The sequence below is a fragment of the Sitophilus oryzae genome, unplaced genomic scaffold (assembly GCF_002938485.1).
Source record: "Sitophilus oryzae breed Bouriz unplaced genomic scaffold, Soryzae_2.0 scaffold_980_pilon_pilon, whole genome shotgun sequence".
NCBI classification, from domain to species: domain Eukaryota; kingdom Metazoa; phylum Arthropoda; class Insecta; order Coleoptera; family Curculionidae; genus Sitophilus; species Sitophilus oryzae.
The window spans coordinates 1,770,845-1,794,828 of NW_022147617.1; the positions used below are offsets into that span (position 1 = coordinate 1,770,845).

The following is a 23,984-nucleotide window of genomic DNA, read 5'->3' on the forward strand; positions in this document are numbered from 1 at the left end:
GATGCTAGCATCCCTGTACGATAGCAGTGATTTTGAAAGATTCAGTTAGCGCGGTTGCCACATGTTGTAAAATAAAATGATAAATAAGGATAAGTTGAATAATAGGGATAACATTAAATTGGGCTAAACGTTGGCAACGTTAACAGACACCTGGCGTAAATTCACTTTGTTTTTTGTGGTTACGTGTAATTGTTATCGTTATAGTGCTGTTCGATATTTTTCCTATGGAAGAAATTTTCTGTCAAAAAATTAACGTAAACTAGGCACTCGCAAGACTGTAATAGTGCTTATTTTTCACTTTTGCCATATAATGAAGTCATAGCAAAAGTAAATCGTGCAATAGAAAAAGATATTGAGGAACCTAGTGACTATGAACTTATTAAACGTTTTGATATCATTGAAGTAGCGGGTTTCAAAAAAACGAATAATTCCCGTTGAAGAAAATTCGGGCATACTTTATTTTGTCCACGATGAAGAACTTTATTAAGTAAACTGTAATTTTAAGATAATATGTGGATCAGCTTGAATATTGAGGTGATCTTATTTCTTATTCTTAAAAGTTTTATTTGTTCTAACTTCTTCCTCACCACACTCGTCCTGTACTATAGAATAACTTTTACTGGCAACTTTTAGTAAATGTTACTTTTACTAGTAAATGTGTACATACTAAATATAGTATGTGAATACACTGGTCCAGTGCGTAATTTCTAGCATTTCCTAGTGAATGTTAACAATCGTTGAATTTCCGACTTTCACTGTAACATATATACATACAAAATAATAAAATTTACCTTGTCTTAACTTGCTCATGTTGGCAGTATGACGCATTAGCTTGTTGGTACAGCGAATCATACATGAAACAGTGGTATGGTGGAGATGGCGCGGGATAATCATCAGTTGCTTGCGCGCAGTCAGTTGTTTCATCACTTCAACACTCCCAAACAGATGGTAGATCATCTTAATGTTCGTTCGATAAATACATGCTTTGATGAAATGCGGCATCTGTTTTATAATAAATATATTTTTGAAATATCAAAAAGCCACTAATAAATCAGGTCGTGTAAAGGTTGAAACATTTATCGTTTGTTAATATAAAATAAGTAAATTGAGAAATCCAGATTTTTGTTTAAAAAATTCACAGATTTTGCAACATGCGCAACCATCATAGACGTATTGAAAATACCAGACACAAAAGTCGGCGGTGGTCGGCAATCACCTGTTTTTTTTACATTTTATATTAACTTGTGACGTCATTTGGAAGAGCTCAATAGAAATATAAAAGAACTAAACCTTGTTTGGAAAGCAATTTGACATTCGTGACATCAGCACTCCGGCATGTGGCAGTCTAACGTATCGCCAATTGCCATTCGCAAATATATTACAGATACGTATAGTGAACAAGTGAACCGTTCGCAACGTTAAATAATTTTGCTATTTGATTTTTATCGTGATGGCTTTTATACAAGTGAAGAATTTAGTAAGGAAAATATTAATGATGGAGATGAACGTGTGCGAATTCATGAACGGTCCCGATCATGGTCACGACACTATAGAAATGTGAGGTATGTATATGTTACGGTTAAGGTCCGATGTCCGGTTAATGTCAACATTACCCGGTTACTCTCGAGAATAACACATAATATAATAAACATCGGACTTTAACCGTAACATCTATATATAGAATTAATGGCATTAATTTGCAATAGCACCTGGAACCCACAGTTTCGTTATGGGGCCAGATTACTTATTATTTATGTTACCATAAAAGCCCGAATATTGGTTAAACGTAGGCTTACCCACGTAGGAGCCTGAAATATACAAAAAAGGTCAGTTTAGGTTAAGTTTAAATTAGATCTATATTTTTATATAATGCCTAACCTAACCAACTAAAACCTAATTCTAATCTAGCCTAAACTCACTCTTTTGCATATTCCGGGCTAATTACCTGGGTATTCCTAGGTTTAACCAATATTCGAACTTACGGTGTAAATTTATGGATGGCCCATAAATTTAAATTCACCGTACAAAAAATAAGTAATAGTAGATAAAAATAGTAATGTAGATAAAAATAAATTAAAATATAGTTCCACGATAATTTAGTTTGCAGCTTCTTTTCATCATACATAATAAAAAACCATCACAACCACTATTCATAGTATGTATGCCTATGTATTTTTAAACATTATTATGAGATTTAAGTATACATAGGTGCCCATAATATGAGTAGCGGTATTGACGGTCTTTTGTTATGATGAAAATGTTGTGTGATATGAAAAAGCAACAAAATATATTATCGATTGCAGCTTCTATACCTAGTTTACATTTAGTATGTCCAATTAATATAGAATATTATACATATTATGCATGATTTTAAAAATTTGCTACCATTATATTTTGATAGTTGAGTTTTTGAAATTATTTGTTAGCTTCTTAAACAAAACAATAACAAAACCTAACCTAACCTAACTCATAATAATTCAAATCTTTATTATCCAAGACTTCCAAGAATTATAAAGTAATCTCACGTGAAATTTTTTTAAAATTAGTGCATGCCTTAAATGTTTGCAAAGTTAACAAAAATATTTCTTTGAATACCTTGCAATTAATACAGGGTGGCGCACCTCAGTCGCCTCGGTTGATTATACGAAAACGGAAAGATGTAGAAACAAAATATTTTATAGGTATATGTGGGGAGGCAATGTGCACAATTTAAAATTATTTTGAAGTGTACAGGGTGTTTCTAAGATCAATACCAAAGTTGTATTTTTTCTTATGGAACACCCGGTATATTATTTAATTTTTGGATTCTTGAGCTCAAAAAAAGGTATTTATTGTAAGGGTTAAATATGTTTAAAATCTTTGGTTTTTAAGAGACTTCCCTTGAGCTCTCCTGCCTAAAATCTATATTGCCTTCCCTAAGATTTTAAATATAAGTGATTGAAACTAATACAAGTTTACCACAATTTAAACTTAAGATAATTATTTAAAAAAGGTATTTATTATAAGAGTTAAATATGTTTAAAATCTTTGGTTTTTGAGATACTTCCCTTGAGCTCTCCTGCCTAAAATCTATATTGCCTTCCGTAAGATTTTAAATATAAGTGATTGAAACTAATACAAGTTTACCACAATTTAAACTTTAGATAATTATTTAATTATTAAATCCATAATTATATTAAAACATAACACTTACGAAGTTACTAAATATTAACTATTTCTACTTAATCGTTTAATAATTCTGATAAAAACAAGCTTGATTATTTATTTTAGAAATCATACGGGCTATAATCATTAATATGACTATATTAACAATACTTAAATCAAAATTTATTTGAAGAACTGCTACTGTATTACAATAATTATTGTAAAACAAGTATGTAATAATAACTCGGAATAATTATTAAAAACTGCTCATCGCGTTATAGATGTCGGTGTCTTGTCTCTATTATTTTATTAGCCGTTTAGCTATAATTTGATTTCAGATAATGCAGATTTTAATATGCCATTTGTATTTTTTATTGGAATTATTATTTTTAGCATATTTGGTATACTCTATGAAGTAATTTTAAGTGCTCCTGTCCATTTTTCAATTATTAAAGTGCCTATTTAGATACATTTAAAATTAATTAATTGGTGTATAGTATTTGTATTATGGGTTTGTTTATTTTTTGTATGAAATGAATTTTTCCTATTAAAATAAACATAGCTTACTAAATCACTAGCTAGCCATTTTTAAATACAGGGTGTTAATAAGTATCTGGCCAAACTTCAGGAGGTGATTCTTTGAGTGTTTTTAAGGTAAAAAGTTCATATAAACATGTGTCCGGAAATGTATAATTTTACAAGCTTTCTTTATCCGCCGCGCGCCGGCCCAGTCTAAACATCCATATCCATAAAATAGTTGGCTCACACACACTGATAAGACCTCATTTCGGCCCTCGAACGTCCTTGCTCTATTCAATGATCAACGCCGGCTAAACTATCGACTTACGTGTTGACAAATTGATTAGGCAGGTTATTGAACTCGCGTACCATGTCGCCTGTAGCATGTCGTTTTTTCGAAGACGGGTCCCATATTAACGCGGCCAGAAGTATTTTCAATACTAAAAATCTCGGAATTACTGTTATTTTAGTTGTTCATATTTCGTTAGTCCTTCTCGCCAGATGACTTGCTCATTACCATTTGAGGAGTTTACACATGTAGATTACATCCGAGTCATCTGTATTATCCGCTCTATCCTTATTATCCGCTCTATCCTATTTCAAGCATACATCGCTCCATAGATCGTTGTTCTATCTGGAGTTTCCTTATGAATTAACATTAATTATTAACATTAATTATTAATTGAGACATATCAATTTCCAAAATTTACAGGCCTTATGGCATTCAATGTATATTTCCCTTAGACAGAAGAAAAGCAGATGACGTCCCATACCAATCTATTTATTTTACTAAAAAGTTTCTAATAATTTTTAAGTTAACTATGGATGGGTTTAAATATAAATCCGTCATGCGTCGTCTCTTGTTGTTTTTAACCAGTTTTATTGGTTTATTTTAAAAATGACAGATCGTATTTCAATTTTATTGGTTTGACGGAACGATGAACGACAAACGGACGCCGATGCGTGTGAACCTTAGTGTGAACTCGCCTTTAGATTTTTGATGCTTGTTAAAGTCTTGTCAAATTATAGGTTATAATTTTGTGTCAACTTATGTCAAATATCTGCGTTTTGGAAGATAATGTATTTTGATTCGTGTTATTACGTGTGTTTTGTGTCTTTTGAAGTGAAGTGGAGGAAAAATCGAGGGAAAATTAACTGTAGACCCAGAGCACAGTTTATGATTAATACTCGCTGCTCAGGCAGAAAGTCTTATTCACCAATAAAGTTACCATCAATAAAGTTCGTATTCCATCTCGTCGTAGATAAGTGCATCTCGAATATGGTAGAAGAACCATAATAAACACATATTAAAAACTGGAGTAGCTGTAAAATATCGACATCACACGATAAGTAAATAATGGATTTTAGTACTGCAGAAAAATAATGTCAAAAGGTACTGGTTTAAAAAAAAAAAGGATTAAAGTTAATTAATCTGAAGGTATTTAAGGTATACCTTTAAGGTATAAAATTTGGTGTTACGATTAATAAAAGTGTTATTATTAATAAAATAGTTTGTTTTATTTATGTTGTTTTATTTATTCCTGTGGAATATTACAAATTTGTATTTGTACATAAGTTATATTAATAAATATAATCATAAACGCGGGAAGTTTCATAAAGCTTGAAAGTAAGAAACAGTTCTTTTTTATATTTTTTGGTATGTGCTGTCTTGTGCTTGTTTGTTTTGTATTAACACATACCGTTTTTTATTAAATAAAATAACTCGATTACATTTTTTCAGTTTTATACAGTTTCTTTCACAATATTTTGAAGTAATCAATTGTCAGTCAAATTTTAAATGCGTTCCAGTTGTACCAACTTATTTCTTTGTAAAATAAAATAAACTACTTTGAAATTAAATTGACAGACACATCTATCACTGTCAAGGATCTTCTCGTTGGACAGACTATATCTCACTTTTTAGTGAGCATGTTTATTGTTTGTAGTAATTGTAATGTAGTGGGACTTTTGAGTTAGTTCCTACTTAAACTGAACAATGATTTTCGAAACATATATTTTATATTTTTATGTTCTCGTGTGTTATTCTAGTTTTTTCCTTATTTAAGTGTATTTATGTGTGTTTTTTATAAGTCTTAAGTTTTGTTTTTAAACGGTTTTATTTAGCTCGACCCGTACGGTATTTATTTATTTGTTTGTTTATTTGGGTCAAAATTAGAAATTGAAATTTAAGTACCTTCATGTTATCAGATTAATCTGAAATTTGGTACACACCTTTAGTTCCGATGACAATACAATATAGTAATATCAATAACATTGTAAATCTAAGATGGCCGCCGGTACAAAATGGCGGATTTCATATTTTTCCACAACCCCCTCAATATGGGTATCAAATGAAAGGGCTACACTAGTAGAATACTGTAGATAGATAGATATTTATTGGTAATAATACAAATAATGCTCTTACACGTCAAAAAATTAAAATAAATACAGATTTAATCACCCATGCTCATTGCAATAAAAATATATAGATTGACAACAAACAATGTGATTGTGACAAAATTTAAAATCCAAGATGGACGTCGTTACAAAATGGCGTATTAGGTGAGGGCATGAGTAGTCGTGTCCAGAACAGTTGTGTCCAAGATTGTGTGACGTTAGAAGGATAGATAAAAAAAAAATAGGTGATTAGATGTACCTACGTAGTTAGCGGTAGCTTTACCACCCAAGTTAAGGTAATAGGTTAAAACGTGCTGAGGACTGTATGGCATTAGGGTGGCTAAAAATGTAATGTCGCAAGCGTTTTCCCCTTAAGATTGGGCGCCTCTTGTTGTATATTATAGCCTTGCCCCTCTACTGGATCTCTGGGGGGGTCGACCGTTAAAATGTCCAATACTCGTGGAAACAACATGGAAACAATAAATAAAAAAACAAACAAAAATAAAAACCAAACTGCTACACAACGAAAATGTAGGCCCGAAAATGCGAAAGGAAAGTATAGAACGAAACGCGCAAAAGAAAGTGAAAATGAAACCTGTAGTCGACTACAGAAACGAAGAGAACGGTTAGCAACGGAAACACCTGAGCAACATGATGCCAGGTTAATAGCACAACGTGAGAGACAAAGGCAGCTGGTAGAGTCAGAAACACCTGAGCGTCATGAGTCCAGGCTAGCATCACAACGTGACAGACAGAGAGAGTTGTTAGCGGCAGAAACACCTGAGCGTCATGAGTCTAGGCTGGCATCACAACGAGAGAGACAAAGAGAGTTGTTAGCGTCAGAAACACCTGAGCGTCATGAGTCTAGGCTAGCATCAGAACGCGACAGACAGAGAGAGTTGTTAGCGTCAGAAACACCTGAGCGTCAGATTGTCATAAATTATCAGGTAAAAAACCATGTAATAATGATGCACTAAATGAATTAAATATAATGAGAAATATTCGGTAGGCATTTCCGTTAAATACTAAACACTAGAAAATAAAAAATCGGTAAAAAAACTTTTAAGTTAAACGGTTTTATCTTATGTGCACTGAAAACTAGAAAATAATAATAACAATTAGGTGTTTTGAACTTCTAGTTCAAAAATATTTTAGTACTAGGCAGAATAGCTTTTAGGCATATTAGACTAAAATAAAAACGTGGGGCCCATTAACTATTGCTGTAATACTTTCTTCTATACTAAGTGTGGATTGCATCGACTTACTATAATCGTAACTGGAGATTTTGACAATCAATAACCAGCCGTGGCGGCTTCACCAGCGAACGCCGAGCTCATGATCTACCAAAGTATAAAGATATGCTTTGCCATAGGTAGGATTTCAGAGGGGCCCCACGTTTTTATTTTAGTCTAATATGCCTAAAAGCTATTCTGCCTAGTACTAAAATATTTCTGAACTAGAAGTTCAAAATACCTAATTGTTATTATTATTTTCTAGTTTTCAGTGCACATACGATAAAACCGTTTAACTTAAAAGTTTTTTTACCGATTTTTTTTTTGCTATTTTTACATTATTCCATGCCTGCGGACTCTTGTAACTTTTGTTAATCAGAACAAATAAATGAATATCTATCCATCTATCTATGAATTACTAATAACAAATACTGGTGATCTACCAAGACACATGTCTACAGGATGTCTCAGGCTGAGCGTGCATTAGAAGTTCCTAGAGAACCACAATATCTAGATTGGAGATTTTTTGCACATCATTGTTTTAAAACGAGCTCCATCGATTAAAAATATTTTAATATGGCGGCACTTCCGGAAATACCGAAAGTTGACAGCATCTTTCTTATTTTAAATGGGTACCCCCATATTTATTATGGTACGTATACATTGGAGCGCCGCGCCACGAACGCGCGGCGCGCGCGCACCGATTCGCCTGTATTGGTACGTGTTTTCAGGTTGCGCGCTCTGCACGCAAACCGCTTGCCGCGAACCATCTCCAGTCGGTTTTTGGACGCTGCGCTTTCTATGTTCGTTGTTCAATTGGGACCGCCGGTGAAGATACCGCGCGCATTGCACACGCATTTATCAGTGACTGTGTGTGTTTTCTTTGAATAAATTTCCTTTTTTTGTGTTTTTCTTTGATTATTGTTTATTAATGGAGTGTTCAACGAGCCGCACTACTCATCACTAAAATTGCGTAGTTCCTCTCACACGAGAGAGACATGATTAACGACTAGACGAATGTTCGCGGGATTTCTATGGATCGCGGGATGTTCGTTAAAACAATAGTAACGCGCGGACAACGCTCGGCGCGCGCTGCGTGTTCCATTCGCCCTATAGCGCACCAATTCGCCTCTATTGGTACGTGTTTTCAAGTTGCGCGCGAACAGCTAGTGGCGAACCATCTCCAGTCGGTTTTTCGACGCTCCGCTTTCTATGTTCGTTGTTCAATTGTGACGGCCGGTGAAGACACCGCGCGCATTTATCAGTGACTATGTGTGTTTTCTTTGAATAATGTTTATTAATAGAGTGTTTATTTTATATATTGCGTAGTTCTTCTCGGACGATAGAGATATGATTAACGACTAAACTAATGTTCGCGGGATTTCTATGGATTGCGGGATGTTCGTCAAAACAATAAAAGTAACGCGCGACCAACGCTGGGCGCGCGCGCTGCGCGTTCGCGGCACAGCGCACCAATGTATACGTACCATAACATTAACCGTTTTTGAGGAAAAAAAAGTATTTAAATTTTTTGGAGGAAAAAACTGCCTGTCAAAAAAATTGTTATAGCCTAAACAACAATTTCAGTGATTATCACTTATCACAGCCTCTGTGGCATGAAGAGAAGACACGTGGCTATCTATTTCAAAAATTAAATTGTTCGAAGGTCATATAATAATGGCCGTATCTGTTGGAATTGAGCGATCAAAAAATTATCATAAATCATTTTTTTCAAATGAAAACACACTTTTTTATTTCACTAGTGAAAAGGTTTTTTAATTCGTTACTTTTTGATTATACATGTTCCTATAGCTCAAAAAACTCGTTTTTAAGTTATTTAAGATTTAGTTTAAAAGGGTATATTTTTTTGTTTTTTTAACCAGTAGCTTATGACTTTAAACGTCACGGGATGTAAAACTATATCTGGCCATGTCATATTACCATTAGCTATCACTAAAATACGAGATACCTATATTTTTATAAATACACTTTATAAAGTTTTACCGGCAGTATTTATAATATACGAAATTCAAATAATTAGTTTTTTGACAGAAGGAAATAAATTGTCTGATGGTTTGGCACTTAATGTCAACGGAAGCTCGATAAAATCAAGAAAAAAATATGCTTTAAAACTAAATATTAAATAACTTAAAATCGAATTATTTTAGGTATAAGAACATGTATAATCAAAAAGTAATGAATAATGGTTTTTCAACCTTTCCATTAGTGAAGTAAAATAAAAACACTAAATCACCACAATACACCAAAACACTTTTACTTTTACACTGGACGCGCGTTTCGCTAACCATGTTAGCATCATCAGCAGATGATTATAAACTCTAGAGTTTATAATCAGATCTAGAGTTTATAATCATCTGCTGATGATGCTAACATGGTTAGCGAAACGCGCGTCCAGTGTAAAAGTAAAAGTGTTTTGGTGTATTGTGGTGATTTAGTGTTTTTATTTTGCTGTTTAACACCAAAGGTTCCAACCCTCAACTGTAATTAGTGAAGTAAAAAAAAAGTGCGTTTCCATTTGAAAAAAGTGATTTAGGATAATTTTTAATCGCTCAGTTCCATCACAGCTACAGTCAATATTATATGACATTCGAACAATTTAATTTTTGAAATAGATAGCCACATGTCTTCTCTTTATGCCATACTGGCTGTGGTAATCACCAAATTTGTCGTTTAGGCTATACCGAGTTTTTTGACAGGCAGTTTTTTCCTCTAAAAATATTAAATACTATTTTTCTCATATTATTGCCATATTGAAAATATTTTTAATCGATAGATTTCGTTGTGAAACAGTAATGTGCAAAAAAACTCCGATCTAGATATTGTAGTTCTTTAAAAACTTCTAATGCACGCTCAGCCTGGGACACCCTGTATATCTAACACTCTCCCCAGCATTAATTGAAATAGTTCCAAAGTTTGAGGCGGTTTAACATTTCTTTTTTATCGTTGTAGAATGCGGTCTGCGTAAGTTTAAAAAACAGATATATTTTCTAATAAGTCTAAAACAAATTTTCAATCTCTTTTGCCTCACAATCCATTCAAATTAACCCTAATGTAAATAAACAACTGCACATTTTTGGGAAAATCAAACGTTCTAAACCGAATCCAAATTTGCCAGAACCGAAATCGACGCCTTTGAGCATTTCAAGAAACCAAAAACCTAATAGATTTGGGCCGAATAGCAATATTAATTTCCATCCACCCCAATTTACCTTTGAGGAATTACGCAGCACTGAGACGGAAATGCACAATCATTTTGTAAATTTAAGGTAGTTTTGAAACATTTTCTAATAGTGAATACGTTCTATTCGGTGGCGGAATATTTTAATACTATGAACCACCAACCTAACTTAAATGCACCGACAACCAAAATTTCATTATTTATATACTGTATTTGTATTTTATACTCATTTTTATACTTGTATTCATTTAAAACTTCCCAATATGGCGGACTTCAGTATGGGAGACTTAAAAAACGAAAATATCTAGACTGGAATCGATTGTAGTTCAAATCGTTGAAATTGATTATCTGTGGTAAATCTAATTGAACTCTGACACTTGGCTGACAGTGACGTTTACGGTCCCTTTTTCTAAATATTTTCATTATTTTTTGAGTTTCTATTCACAGATTTTACTTGATTTTGTTCTTTTATTTAACCTGCAGTGCTAATTATATATGTAGTTATCAATAATCTTTTCACTGATCATGAACTGAGGAATAACCTGGAAGATATTCAAAATGTATAAAACGCTTAAAAATGTATTAGAAAACATTGACTCGTCCACAAATTCGTGAAAATAAATCAGTCCAGATGTTTGTAAAAAGGTCAAAAAAAAATTCACTTGTTAAAAAAATTTCACTTGTTGTTAAACTATAATTATTCAATAATCTTGATAATTCTAACAACTCTCGAATATCGTCAAAAGATGAAAATGAAAATTCACTTCCTATAGTTCTTACGCCCGTTTAACTGAGATATAAGAAACAGGAAACAGGGGAGTTAATATTCTCACTGAGAAAGTTTATAAAATACCTTTAAGTAAAATCTCCTCCGATCTGCGGTAAAATACCTTTATTCTTATTTAAATAATTTCAATAATCTATGTTTTTATTTTAGACAACCACCTAATAACCTAACTTTAAACGTCAACTTGACAATCCTGATCTTGTGTTGTTAACCAAAAAGTAAGTACATTCTGAATACGCTAATGCCAACTTATTTTTCATTAAAAAATTTTACCAATTTTCGTAACTAGGTCGGCCATATTGAGGAACTTTTAAAAGAATTGTACTTTATACTTAACGTGTTGTTTTAGTTTGTATATATTAAACTGTTTTTTGATATAGCTACAATAATTGTATTTTGTTTGTACAAAATGTGGTCAAATAAAGCAATCTATCTACTATTGCTATCAATTGATTTCATTGGTTCATTTCACGTGAAAAATAATTTAATTTTTCAAGTGCGAAATAATGAAAAGTATCCGTTGTCCGTTTATTTTTAATAATTATTATTAAATTAATTAACACTTTACTGTACGTCGATGTCCCCAAATAAAATTTAATAGATTTTCGATTTGTTAATATTGTTGCCCTAAAATATGACTTCTATAGGGTGCCTCAAAAAAGTCAGTGAATAGAGGTGATTTTTCTAAATGGAACACCCTATATATTATTGAATTTTTGGCTGTATCACATTCCATAATCCTAAAATATGAGTAAATATATTTGAATAGTTCCAGAGATAAATAAATAAAAAATATACAGTACGTCTGTCCGTTCTATAGCTACGGGGTATGCGTAAGAGGGGAAACGATATTCTCTCGATGTTTTTCGTAAAAAATAGACGACGCGTCCTATCAATAAAAATTCGACAAATTTGCAAATAGCCAATAAAATGAGTGGGCGGAGCGATTTGCGGTGACGCACTCGTGAAATCGACGTATAAAATATATTGCTCTTTATTTAAATGTTTTTTGTCCGCATTCCTTTCATAGACACAGATCCAGCAGACGTACTGTATGTTTTTCAACATTTCTTAAAAAAAATATTACAAATACAAGAACTGTCCTGAAATCAAAACTATATTAGGTATTTATTTACTTTAGACGGTCTATGCTTACTTTTCTATAAATATCGTAATCTTAACTCATACAGGGTACTCAAAATTCTACGCCAAACTTTCTAAAATATAAAATAATTTTCTGTTTTTTTTTAAATGGAACCTATATATTATTTATTTCTTAGATGGAGAGTTAAAAAATTAACATTTTTTGTATTTAAAGTATTTCAAAATTTTTAATGGTATTGCTGATACACGCAGTATTATTTCATATGGCTCTTGAATACGAGAGAAAAATCACTGAGTCGCTTTGATAAAAAATTACTGTGGAAAATGCCATATGAACTATAAAACCGCGAATATCTGCGAAACGGTTAAAGATTTTGAAATACTCTAAATACAAATGTTCATTTTTTAATTCTCCATCGATTGAAAGAAGTATATACAGGGTGTTATATCCATTAAAAAAACGAAGAAAAATTATTTTATATTTTAGAAAGTTTGGCGTGGAACTTTGAACATCCTGTATCATTTTCGATTGCCATATTTATAGCAACGTTAGTACAGACCATTTAAAGTAATAAATATATAGTTTTGATTTTAGGACAGTTGGTGTATTTTTAATATTTTTTTTAAGAAAGGCTGAAAACAATATATTATTTTTGTTTTATTTACTTATTAATATCTCTGAAACTATAGAAATATATTTACTCATATCTTTTGATTATGTAAAGTGGTCTGAAAGGAAGCCAAAAATGCAATAGTATACAGGGTGTTCCATTTTAAAAAAATCATCTCAATCCACTCCCACTTTTTTGAGCCATAAGTTAAAATATTTTCCTGAAATACATCCTACTACATACTTTAGGTTTGTACTTAAACAAAATTCCCCTGCCACACCTTGTAGGTACCTTGTTTTTGAAACTTAGAACTCTCTCATATTTTTACAGTTCTCACAGTTTTAATGTTTCATTATCTTCAAAATAAATTTAAGAACATTATTTGCTATTTAAACCATGAATGTGAACAACGCAATAGCTTATTGAAATCAACCACGATTTTACACCGTTATCTAGGTCAGGGGTGGCCAACAAGTCGACCGCGATCGACCGCGAGGCCAATTTTGAAATTTCTTGAAATTTGGAAATCCCAAAAGTAATTATTGAAGATTTTGAGGTATGGTTCCACGATTTTGGAAAAAAAATAAATAAATTGTGGGATTTATATCTTCTTAAAAAGAGTTAATTGTGAAACGCATTAGCTAAAAAATTCAGATATTTATTTTATTAAAAGGCATCGAAAATCGAGCTCATGAATATTTTGAAAATTACCCCGAGTCGAAGACGAGGGTAATTTCGTCGATAATTTTCTAAAAATATTCGTGAGAGAGAAAAAATATCCGGATTTAATTTGACCTCGTGTGGTATTCGGTAAGAAAATTCCACACCAAATTGTGTTTGCAAATCAAATAATTAAAATGTATTTTTCGATTTTTGGTCGAATTGATTATTTAGTTACTATGACATCTAAGTGACACCCAAACCTAAAAACTATTTCAGTTTTGAAGCTGCCAAGCGGCACGGCTTAAAAAAAAGTTTCGCTTCGGTCATGAAAGCAAAGAAAATATTCTCCAGGAGATTAAGCAGTTGACAGCCGCGAATACTAGGAAATCGAAGTATGGAAGCAGTTTACAAACTTTCATCTCAGCTTTGTAATTGAAATGTATCAAAATTATCATGTAAACAAATAAAAACCAGATTCTCAAAAAGATATTCTGTCATAATAAACGTCAAAAAATTTCCAGTATAATTCGCTGTTGGGTGCCCACAAGGAAAACATTTTCAGTAAAATTTATCTGTTGCCATCGTGATTTGTCAAAAACACGTTTTTATTGGTTAAAAATTACAGGTGTGGAATTTTCCAGTAAATATTATTAATAATTTCCTGTTCTTTAAATTCTTCTGGACGTGAGTTTTTTGGCGTAAATACGTAGGTAAAGGAAAACGTATGTTTTCCTTTACCTTTCCTTACTAAAAATTCAATGTGCCTATGCGTGAATGAGATGGCCCTATATTACTAGATTAAAACTATTGGGTTGAAATGAGAAGAAAGTAAAGGGTAAAGTCTACCGCAACTTAATAAAGTTAAAAATAAATAAGTTATATCTATTGTCGAGTTCCGCTGGTTTTGGCCACTTTCGCAGTACTTTTGGCCATGATATTGTTTGGTTTTGGCCATTATAAGATTTTTCTATTAATAAATCCAAAATTTTAAACTGACAATAATTATTTATTTTTTTTATTCAAAACACAAAATCTAATATAAAATCAAAATCAAACAAAAACAAAACAAACTTGCCTTCAGAGGAAATACGAGTAGTTAGGTAACTATGGTTATACAGGATGTCTCAGGTATAAGTGCAAATATTTTAACTGGTAGTATAGTTCAACCCCAGAAACACGCCTATGAGTTTTTTTTCGCGAAAAAAAATTATGAAAATTCGACGTTTTTTCGTTGAAAAAAATTTTGGAAATTTTTTTAGTTTTTAGTAAAAAAAAATAATTTCTTGATAATATGGCAACATAGGTATTAGAAGAAAGAAAATCCAGAAAAGATCCAGTGGTTCTCAAAATTTTAGCAAAAAATCATTATTTTTGTACTTTGAAAAACGATAAAGAGAAAATATATTTCTTTTATCCAGATCTACCACCCCTTAAAATATTTGCACTTATTTCTAGGACACCCTGTATATTATCACCTTCAGATAGAGAAATAATTTTTTAAGGTTCAGTATTAATGGTTTCGGTGTTTTTTTACCGAAAAGCAACCATATTTGCCATCAATTAAAAGTATTGTTGACGTAGATATTTGTTACTTTTGACATTTTTATCAAATGTTTTAGATATTTTTATAAGTTTTTAGATAATTACGTTTTTATTTACCTACATATTTGTAAAAGTGTATTTTTTATGACTTACATTTACTAAACTATCCAGTTGTAGTGGAATGAGTTTTACATCGTTCCGTAAAAATAATATTGAAATTTTTGTTTGTCCACGCTAATATCAAATCAAACATTGGCGTAAATACAGGGGTGCCGGGGGGTGCCCCCCTCCATGTGCTGCTGGGCACCCCCCAGAGAAATCCTGAATTATAACTCCTGGCTACGTATTAATTTTTATTTGCTTGTGATGCAGTAAAAATTACGTTTTATAGTTTTGTTTAGTTAATATAATTTTGTTGTGTTTAAAAAATGTGTTAATTTTTTTTTGAACATTTGTAGGTATTTAAGTAATCTACGAGAACACGGTTTGATAACCAAGTCTATGAAATTTATTGATAGAGAAATTCATGTAAAAGGTTTTATTAAAAAATGTGTTTTTTTAAATTATTTTTCATTTAAAAAAAACAAAAGCCCTATGTCCCCCCCTGGGCTCAACCCCAGGCCCCCCTCCAAGCCCATCCCAAAATAAATTGCTAGTTACGCAAATGCTATCAAAACAACAATTAGATTGAATTAGACTTCTTCTTCTTTCTTCTCAAACTCTCCTTTTCAGGAGAGAGTTGCGTTGATATTTTGAAGTTTTAATGTCATCGTTTGGTATTTTATATGGGGGCTACAAAACGTTTTTCATAATTTTGGATGGGAGTTGATCAAAATCCGTTCTTAGTGAGCGTCTATGTCCCATAAGGAGTAACTATACTAAGTTTCAGCTCAATCTACCATGTAACTTTGGAGATATCGTGATGAGTCAGTGAGTATTGTTTGTATATAGGTATATGATACCTAGTCCAGTCTTCAACGGGTTCAAGAATGAGTTTGTGATTGCTTTATTTATTTTGATTGCTGGTTGTATTAATTTTAAGGTTTGTTTTAGCGTTACGGTATCATATCCCATATCCTGTCACGGTAAACTCTTTGATTGGTCGAGTCCAAAGAAGCGTTTACTTACCATATATCGTCTTTCATGATCATACACCAACAATCAATCTTTTGTTTATTTCAGTTTTTTCAACCAACCAAACCAACCAACCCAAACCGCTAAACCAACGTGCCGGTCCCCGGAGGAACGGCTCCTACGGTGGCACCATCACGTTAAGAACAAATTATATATAGATTACATATTATATTATACTACAGTACCGGCCAAAAGTGGAGAAACTTTTTAAATTTATTTGCTGCCGTTTTACAAGAACGAAAATGTTTATAAAGCATATACCTATATTTATACATAGGATAACTGTCTAATAAAAATACACACAAGATTTTTTTGGAAAAAGCCTCTAATAAATTATGAAAAAATTAAACTAATTTCTATGAGGACAAAAATGGAGAAACTGGTATTTTTTATACATTTGTAGTCGTTAGTCTCAGTATTTGGTTGCATAGCCGTTACTTTTGATGACTGCTTGGCACCTTTTGGGCATAGACTCAATCAAGTTCTTTATTACGTCCCCGGATATTTCATTCCAGGCTTGTAATAGGGCAGCGAACAAAACATCATTATTTTTAAATTTGTCCCTGTTTTTACGCCTAACATCGACTTCTAGTTGATCCCATAGGTTCTCTATAGGGTTCAGGTCGGGGCTTTGAGCTGGCCATTTGATCATTTCAACTTGTTCGTCGGTTAAAAATTTCTTAATAAGTTTGGCAGTGTGTTTCGGATCATTATGGTGTATAAATTTATAAGATTAAACAAACTTACCTAAGTGAAGTTTGATCATAATTATATGACCGCCTCTTCCGAATAGATCACTATGTAGTTCACTCTCTCGCCGTAAGGTGGAGCCACGCATTTTAAAGCCAAACAAAAAATTGTGTCGATCCATACCCTTTCTCGGAATATATCACGCCGGGCCGTCTTCAATTCATTACTTCAAAGCCGGAACTGTTGCGATAGAATAGATCACGGGTTCCGGGAGGGAGGGAGTGATCTATTCGGAAGAGGCGGTCATATAATTATGATCAAACTTCACTTAGGTAAGTTTGTTTAATCTTATAATTATATTTCCCGCCTCTTCCTCTTAGATCACTATGTAGATGTTCAAAGTAGAGCAACAGTTTTAGTAAGAATAAATAAAACCTATCACTAGAAAACTTTATTTATTCTGCAAACAAACAAAAAAAATATATATATATATAAATTTTAAAGAAAAAAACTTCCCTAGATTATACTTTTCTAGGCCAACTTTTACGCACTAAATGATTATACTTAATAACAAATTGTCCTTAATAGTAAATTTAAAAATATATATTTATATTTAGCGATTGTAAATACTATATCTAGGAATTTTAAGGTTGTATTGCTTATTGCATGACAATTATTGCTTGCGCAAAATTATCAGGGGTCATTAGAGGCCTGTTAAAAAATTTTGCAAACACTTGAGATGACTCGTGCCACCCTGCTATATTACGTATCGTATCGATGTTACCCCTGTTAATAGCTGCCAATATGGAGGCGTGTCTGGTACTATGCGCCGTAAAAACAGATGTATCAATTCCACTCTTATTTAAGACCCAACGAATCCACCGACTGATAGACTGAGCGGTTGCTTCTTTATGGGTTTTTTTTGTAAGTGAGGAAAAGTCGTGAAAGTTTGTCTGTTTGCCTTAAAACAGCGGTTCTGTTTAAGTAGCACTTCGCAGCACATATTTTGGTTCTTTTTTTTTTTTTTTTTTTTTTTAAATTATTAAAAAATTTTAATTTAAATAATTAATAAGAGTTGGTATTTATTGGGAGCTGTTGTCTTAATTCTGGCTGGAACTTTTATTTCTATTTCTATTTCTATCTTTTTTTTTTTTCCGATATTTGGATGTTTCGAACTTCTATTAATGAAAATGTTTGTACTCTGTGTTGTCGTGATCCTGGATTGGACCACCGTCGTCACCAATCTTGTAGTCGCTGCCACCAAATGTTGTAGTTCTCTATTTGACTCGTATCACCACTTGTTGGGAATGTTATTCTTTATTTCTTTTATAATTAAATTCTTACTAAGTTGTTATTACTTTTTATTTTTAAACTTTTAATACAAAATATAAATTTAGCAGTATTACGTCTATGAAAAATTTTTATGAATGTCTCCGGTCCCTTCTGTGACCGTGCTTTTTATGAGAATGCCCTCTCCGAAAATCCACGGGCGTACCTACTATTTCTTAATAATATTTTCAGGTAGGTTTGCAAAGGGACAAACATGACCATTTCTTAAGTAAATAGAAACCAGACATCGCGTCTGAAAGTAAACGAATTACAAAGGAAAACTAAAAATGATGCAACTATTTATGACTATTTCTTCCAAATTTCATCTTAAGGTAATGGTTCTGTTTATTTGCATCACCCATCTTTCTGAGAAGAATAATAATGTTGATGGTATTTTTCGTACCTTAAATTCTTTAGGCATAGCCGTAGAATAAGGGTAAAAATAATATTTTATACAATTTGTCGAATATACATATACATATAACCATATTAAATGTATGTTCACAACACCTCCCCCCTTAATGAGAGATTTCATGAGGTGAAAGTGATATGAAATCTCAAAACAAATGTTTATATAATTAATTAGTATAACTCAGATGGAAATGAATAAAAGTACATATATAAAAGTATTATACAAGTCTTAACTACTAATTATAACTAACTTACATTCTAACTTAACTAACATTTTTTTTTATAACTATTGCAGATTTAAAAATGTATCAAATGCGGAAATTATTTTTCTTTTAATGGTCGCCTTGATGGTACATACCCAATGGGTCTGCGCGAGGGCGCCTGTAAATTAACATTCTCTTCTTCGGAGTTTTCATAGTTACCTACATTTTCAGAGTTTTGGCTAATATTACGATTATAATGAGCAACATATCTATCACTATTTCTAGAAGATGGTTCCACAGACTGATTAACTCTAATGCATAAGTTTGGAATAATTCCGCAACAGGCTGTCTTGTTAGTACATTTTGTATACAATTTATAAATAATAAAAATAATAGCAAGAAGAGCTAAGATATAGGCAATTACAGATGCTGGAAATGTATAATTGTTTACAAGTTTCCTTTTTAGAATTTCATCACCTAACTTTTCAATATCTTCTAGCTTATGGCTCGCTACATTAAGTTCGGGGATGTGCTTTGTTAATTTCCTATAATGTTCGTTGAGAAATATTTCACTAATGTTTATTTTTTCTTCCTTTATCCTTTCGCAACAATTATCACTAATGTCGAATGGTGGAATAAAATCACTTGAAATATTGGACTGGACTGTATTTCCATGAGGGATTAGCATTGATGATGCGCTATAAGCTTTACATTGTTTACCTATAGTGACACTACCGCAATTTTTTAGTATTACATCTACGTGATTTTTTTTATTATTACATGATATCGTAAGAGTTTCTGGATGAGGAACTGCAATAACCAAGTGTTACTGGTTTGTAGTTGAATAAAAATTGCTCTATCTGACTGAATTATACGTTTGTCACAGATATCAGGTATGATATTTGTGAATTGCAATAATTTAACTTCGCAATTATCTGCCAAATGAGCAAGAGAAACTGGTTTTTGTTGCTTGCAAATAAATTTATTTTCTATAATTTTTAAACAAGTATTAAATTCTATTTCCGACAGTGTAATAAACTGCTGTTTGCTTTCGTCAATTGCTATATATTTAGATGAGGGTTGAATTAATATAAACTGGTTATTTGACATTAATTTTGGAAAGGGTGATATTTTATAAATATAGAATAAATTTGTTTCAATTAAAGGGATGTTTATAATATATATTAATCGTTTGTTTTCGAAATAAACTTGCAACTCGATAACATTTAGAATGAGATTTGCATTGAGCGGATCTAATGGTACAGGAAATTCTAATCCATGAGGTAGAGATTCGGACACATCTTTTAATTCGTTAATTAACCTTAATGGCGTTAATATTGAGGGGTGTAAAACTCCCTTTCTTGCTACTAAAATAGCATTCGTAATCGTCATGATTTCTAATTGTAATTGATTTAGCATCATATTTAAAATAGTGACGTGTTCTTCTATGCCGGTTTTTATATATAGAAAATGAAAATTTTCTTTGACTTTGCTTAATTCATCGCTAATCTTTTTTATATTATTTTTTAATAAATTTTCGTTAAAATCTAAAGTTCCAATAGTATTATTGAAATTAATTATTGTTGATTGAACAATTTTTGTTTGTTCTTTTAAAAGTTGAAGGACTGAAGTTTCGTCTTTATTCATTTGTGAAATTTTATCATTATAGTATTTAGCATCTTCTTCATCTAAAACGCCGAATAAAACTTTAGTTGCTTTTCCTACAATATTGAACCAACCTCGTTTTTGTCTACTTTCTGATAAATGACTATGACCGATCAATTCGTGTAAGACTTCTAGTTCTTTTTCAATTTTTTCGAAAGTGTATTTAGAACTTTTCAAAAATAACTGACAAATATAATAGTGATATTGAGCATTCTCATTATTGCATAAATCTGTAGTATACTTACGGTAATTCTTTAATGATAATAACTTATTACTAATATTTTCTAATTCTACAAAAGTTACTAGTTTCCATTTGTTATTAAAAAACCTTAGTTCGCCCAGGTGCTCAAAGTGTATTCCAGGGTTCAAGTCATAAGTGGTTATATTGTATTCTGAGTGGACTACTGCTAGGATACTGGTAATTATTATAAATAAATTAACCCTAAAACAAAATATATATACTAATAATAAGCTAATTAAAATTTATTAATTCTAGTTTTTATAATCTATATATACTGATTATGTTTAGTTTTAATAATAAAAATATTTTAATCTATTTGCATGAATAGTTTGTTTATTTTTTCCTTTTTGAATTGTATAATTTACATCTGATATTTTTTATAATGGTATATGGACCAATCCATAAGGCGGAAAGTTTTTTACTTCTGCCACGTCGAACTGATTCGTCGTAAAGTAACACTTTGTCACCAATTTCGAATATTCTGGTATAACTGTTTTTATCGTAATTATTTTTTGATATGTTTTTACATTTTAATAAGTTTTCTTTAGCTAATTGATTAGAATGTTGCATTTTTTGTTTAAGATTGTTTATGAAATCATCATAAGTATAATTGACTTTAGGTGGTTGTTTAACTGATGTTGGTAATGTAGGAATATGTCCGAATAAAAGTTCAAATGGAGAAAATTGTGTAGCAGTGTGAGGTGTAGTATTATATGTAAATGTTGCATAGGGAATCCAATTATCCCAGTCTGTTTGAGATGTCTTAATGAAGTGTCTTAAATATTCTTCTAGAACTTTATGAGAGCGTTCTAGTGCTCCGTTTGACTCTGGGTGATAACTTGTTGTTTGGATCTTTTTTATCTTTAAAAACTTGCAAGTACTTTTAAAAATATCACTTAAAAAATTTGACCCCTGATCTGTGACTAGCATGTCAGGTATTCCGTAAATGCATATAATATTCGTTACAAAATGATGCGCTACAGTTACAGCTTCTTGATTTCTCATAGGTATATTAATTATATATTTTGTTAAATCATCCTGAAAGGTTAATATGTATTTGTGACCATTTTCGGTTTCTGGTAGTGGTCCAACTATATCTAAAAAACATTTTTCGAACGGTTTTGATGCCGTGGTCGTAATTACCATAGGCATTTTTGTTTTTCGAGACTGTTTATTTTTTTGACAAAGTTCACATTTTTTTATAAACTCTTTTATGTCTTTTTTCATACCTTTCCATGTATATAATTGAGATAATTTTTTATATGTGCGGGATGACCCTTGATGACCTCCTAATGGACAATTGTGATTTTCATTTAATAATACAACTTTTTCAGCATCTGAGGGGTTGATAAGACTGTTGTTAAATATTGTAATTTCTGAATAGAGGTCTTTAAAAATATATCTTATCATAGGAAGAACGATTTCCCATTTGACTAATGAGTTGTAATGATATTTTATAAATGATAGTTCGGTTTTTTCGTTGGATATAATATTTCGTAAAGTTAGTAAGCAAGACCAAATATTTTCATAATTAATATCACTGAATGTATTTTCGTTGTCTGTTAATAGAAATATATTACAATTATTTTGTTGATACTGAAAAACTGACGGCATGTCTAAAGGATTTGTGTTATCGTAATGTTCTAAAAATGTATTAATTTGTTTATTTTTTTCTAGAATTTTAAAGTCGTTTTTGTTGAATAATTTTGGCAAAAATAAAACTATAGGTATAAGTTGTGGTGTTTCAAACAGATTTGTGTTTTTTTCTTTGACTTTGGAATTAATAATTATATGGCTTTCGAGATGTGTTTTAAAATTATCATAATTGGTAATAATAGAATTGACATTTGTTGTGCTAACTATTCTACTCAATGCATCAGCATTTGTATTAATCTTTCCAGCTTTATAAATTATTTCATAGTCATATTCTTCAAGTTTTATTCTAAAACGCGTCAAACGAGAACCAGGGTCTTTGATATTAAATATATAGAGTAGGGGTTTGTGATCTGTAACAATTTTAAATCTTGTGCCAAAAATATATGGACGGAAATGTTTTACTGCCCAGACGATTGCAGTTAGCTCTTTTTCTGAAGTTGAATAATTTTGTTCTGCTTTATTTAGAGTTCTACTAGCAAACGCTATTGGACGATCATGATTAACCTTACCCTGCGATAAAATTGCTCCTACTGCGAAATTACTCGCATCTGTTGTTATAATAAATTCTTTGGTAAAATCTGGGTATTGGAGAACAGGTGGAAAAGTTATACTATCTTTAAGAATTTGGAAAGAATTTTCGCATTTTATACCCCAATTAAAAACAGAATCTTTTTTTAATAATTCGGTTAAAGGTTTAGCAATTTTAGCGAAATTTTTGATAAATTTCCTATAATATCCTACAAGCCCTAAAAAAGATTTTATATCTTTAGGATTTTTAGGTTGCGGAAAGTTTGTTACACATTGAATTTTTGATGGATCTGGTTTAATGCCGTTTTCTGTAATAATGTGACCTAAGTATAAACATTCTTTTCGTAAAAACTGACACTTCGAAGGTTGAAGTTTTAAATTATGTTGTCTAAATCTTTGAAAAACTTCAATTAATCTATCGTTATGTTCATTTAAGTTGTTTGCATAAATTACTATATCATCTAAATAAATAAAGCATTTCATACCATTAAGACCGCTTAAAACTGTGTTCATGAGTCTTTGAAATGTGGCGGGAGCTCCTTTTAAACCGAAAGGCATTCTGTTATAAACGTAATGTCCTGTATTAGTGCTAAAAGCGGTTTTATTTTTATCTTTTTCGTCCATTTCTACCTGATGAAATCCACTAGTAAGATCTAAGGTAGTAAAATAATGAGATTTTCCTAACTGGTCTAAAATTTCTGCTATATTAGGTAGAGGATATGCGTTTCCAATGGTAATTTCATTTAACTTTCGAAAATCAACGCATACTCTAAATTTAGGTGATAATGGGTCGCTTTTCTTAGGAACAACTAGTAAAGGACTATTCCAAGGACTGTCCGAAGCGGAAATTACCCCGTCTTTTAACATTTGCTCAGTTTGTTCATTAATTATTTCTTTATGTTTGAAAGGCAATCTATAAGGTTTTACGT

The 23,984-nt window shown here is 31.6% G+C and overlaps 1 protein-coding gene across 2 annotated transcripts in view; it reads right to left on the reverse strand.

Annotated features, from left to right (window-relative positions):
* Window positions 1-23,984, reverse strand: part of LOC115891196 (glutamyl aminopeptidase-like) — a 151,159-nt gene that overhangs the window by 114,068 nt on the left and 13,107 nt on the right. Inside the window, exon 2 of one of the 2 annotated variants that reach the window (XM_030911607.1) lies at window positions 792-1,002. The exons of the other annotated variant lie outside the window; for it this stretch is intronic. Within the exon in view, the coding sequence (XP_030767467.1) occupies window positions 792-1,002 (211 nt within the window). The remainder of the gene's footprint in view (window positions 1-791; window positions 1,003-23,984) is intronic. 2 annotated transcript variants of the gene reach the window in all.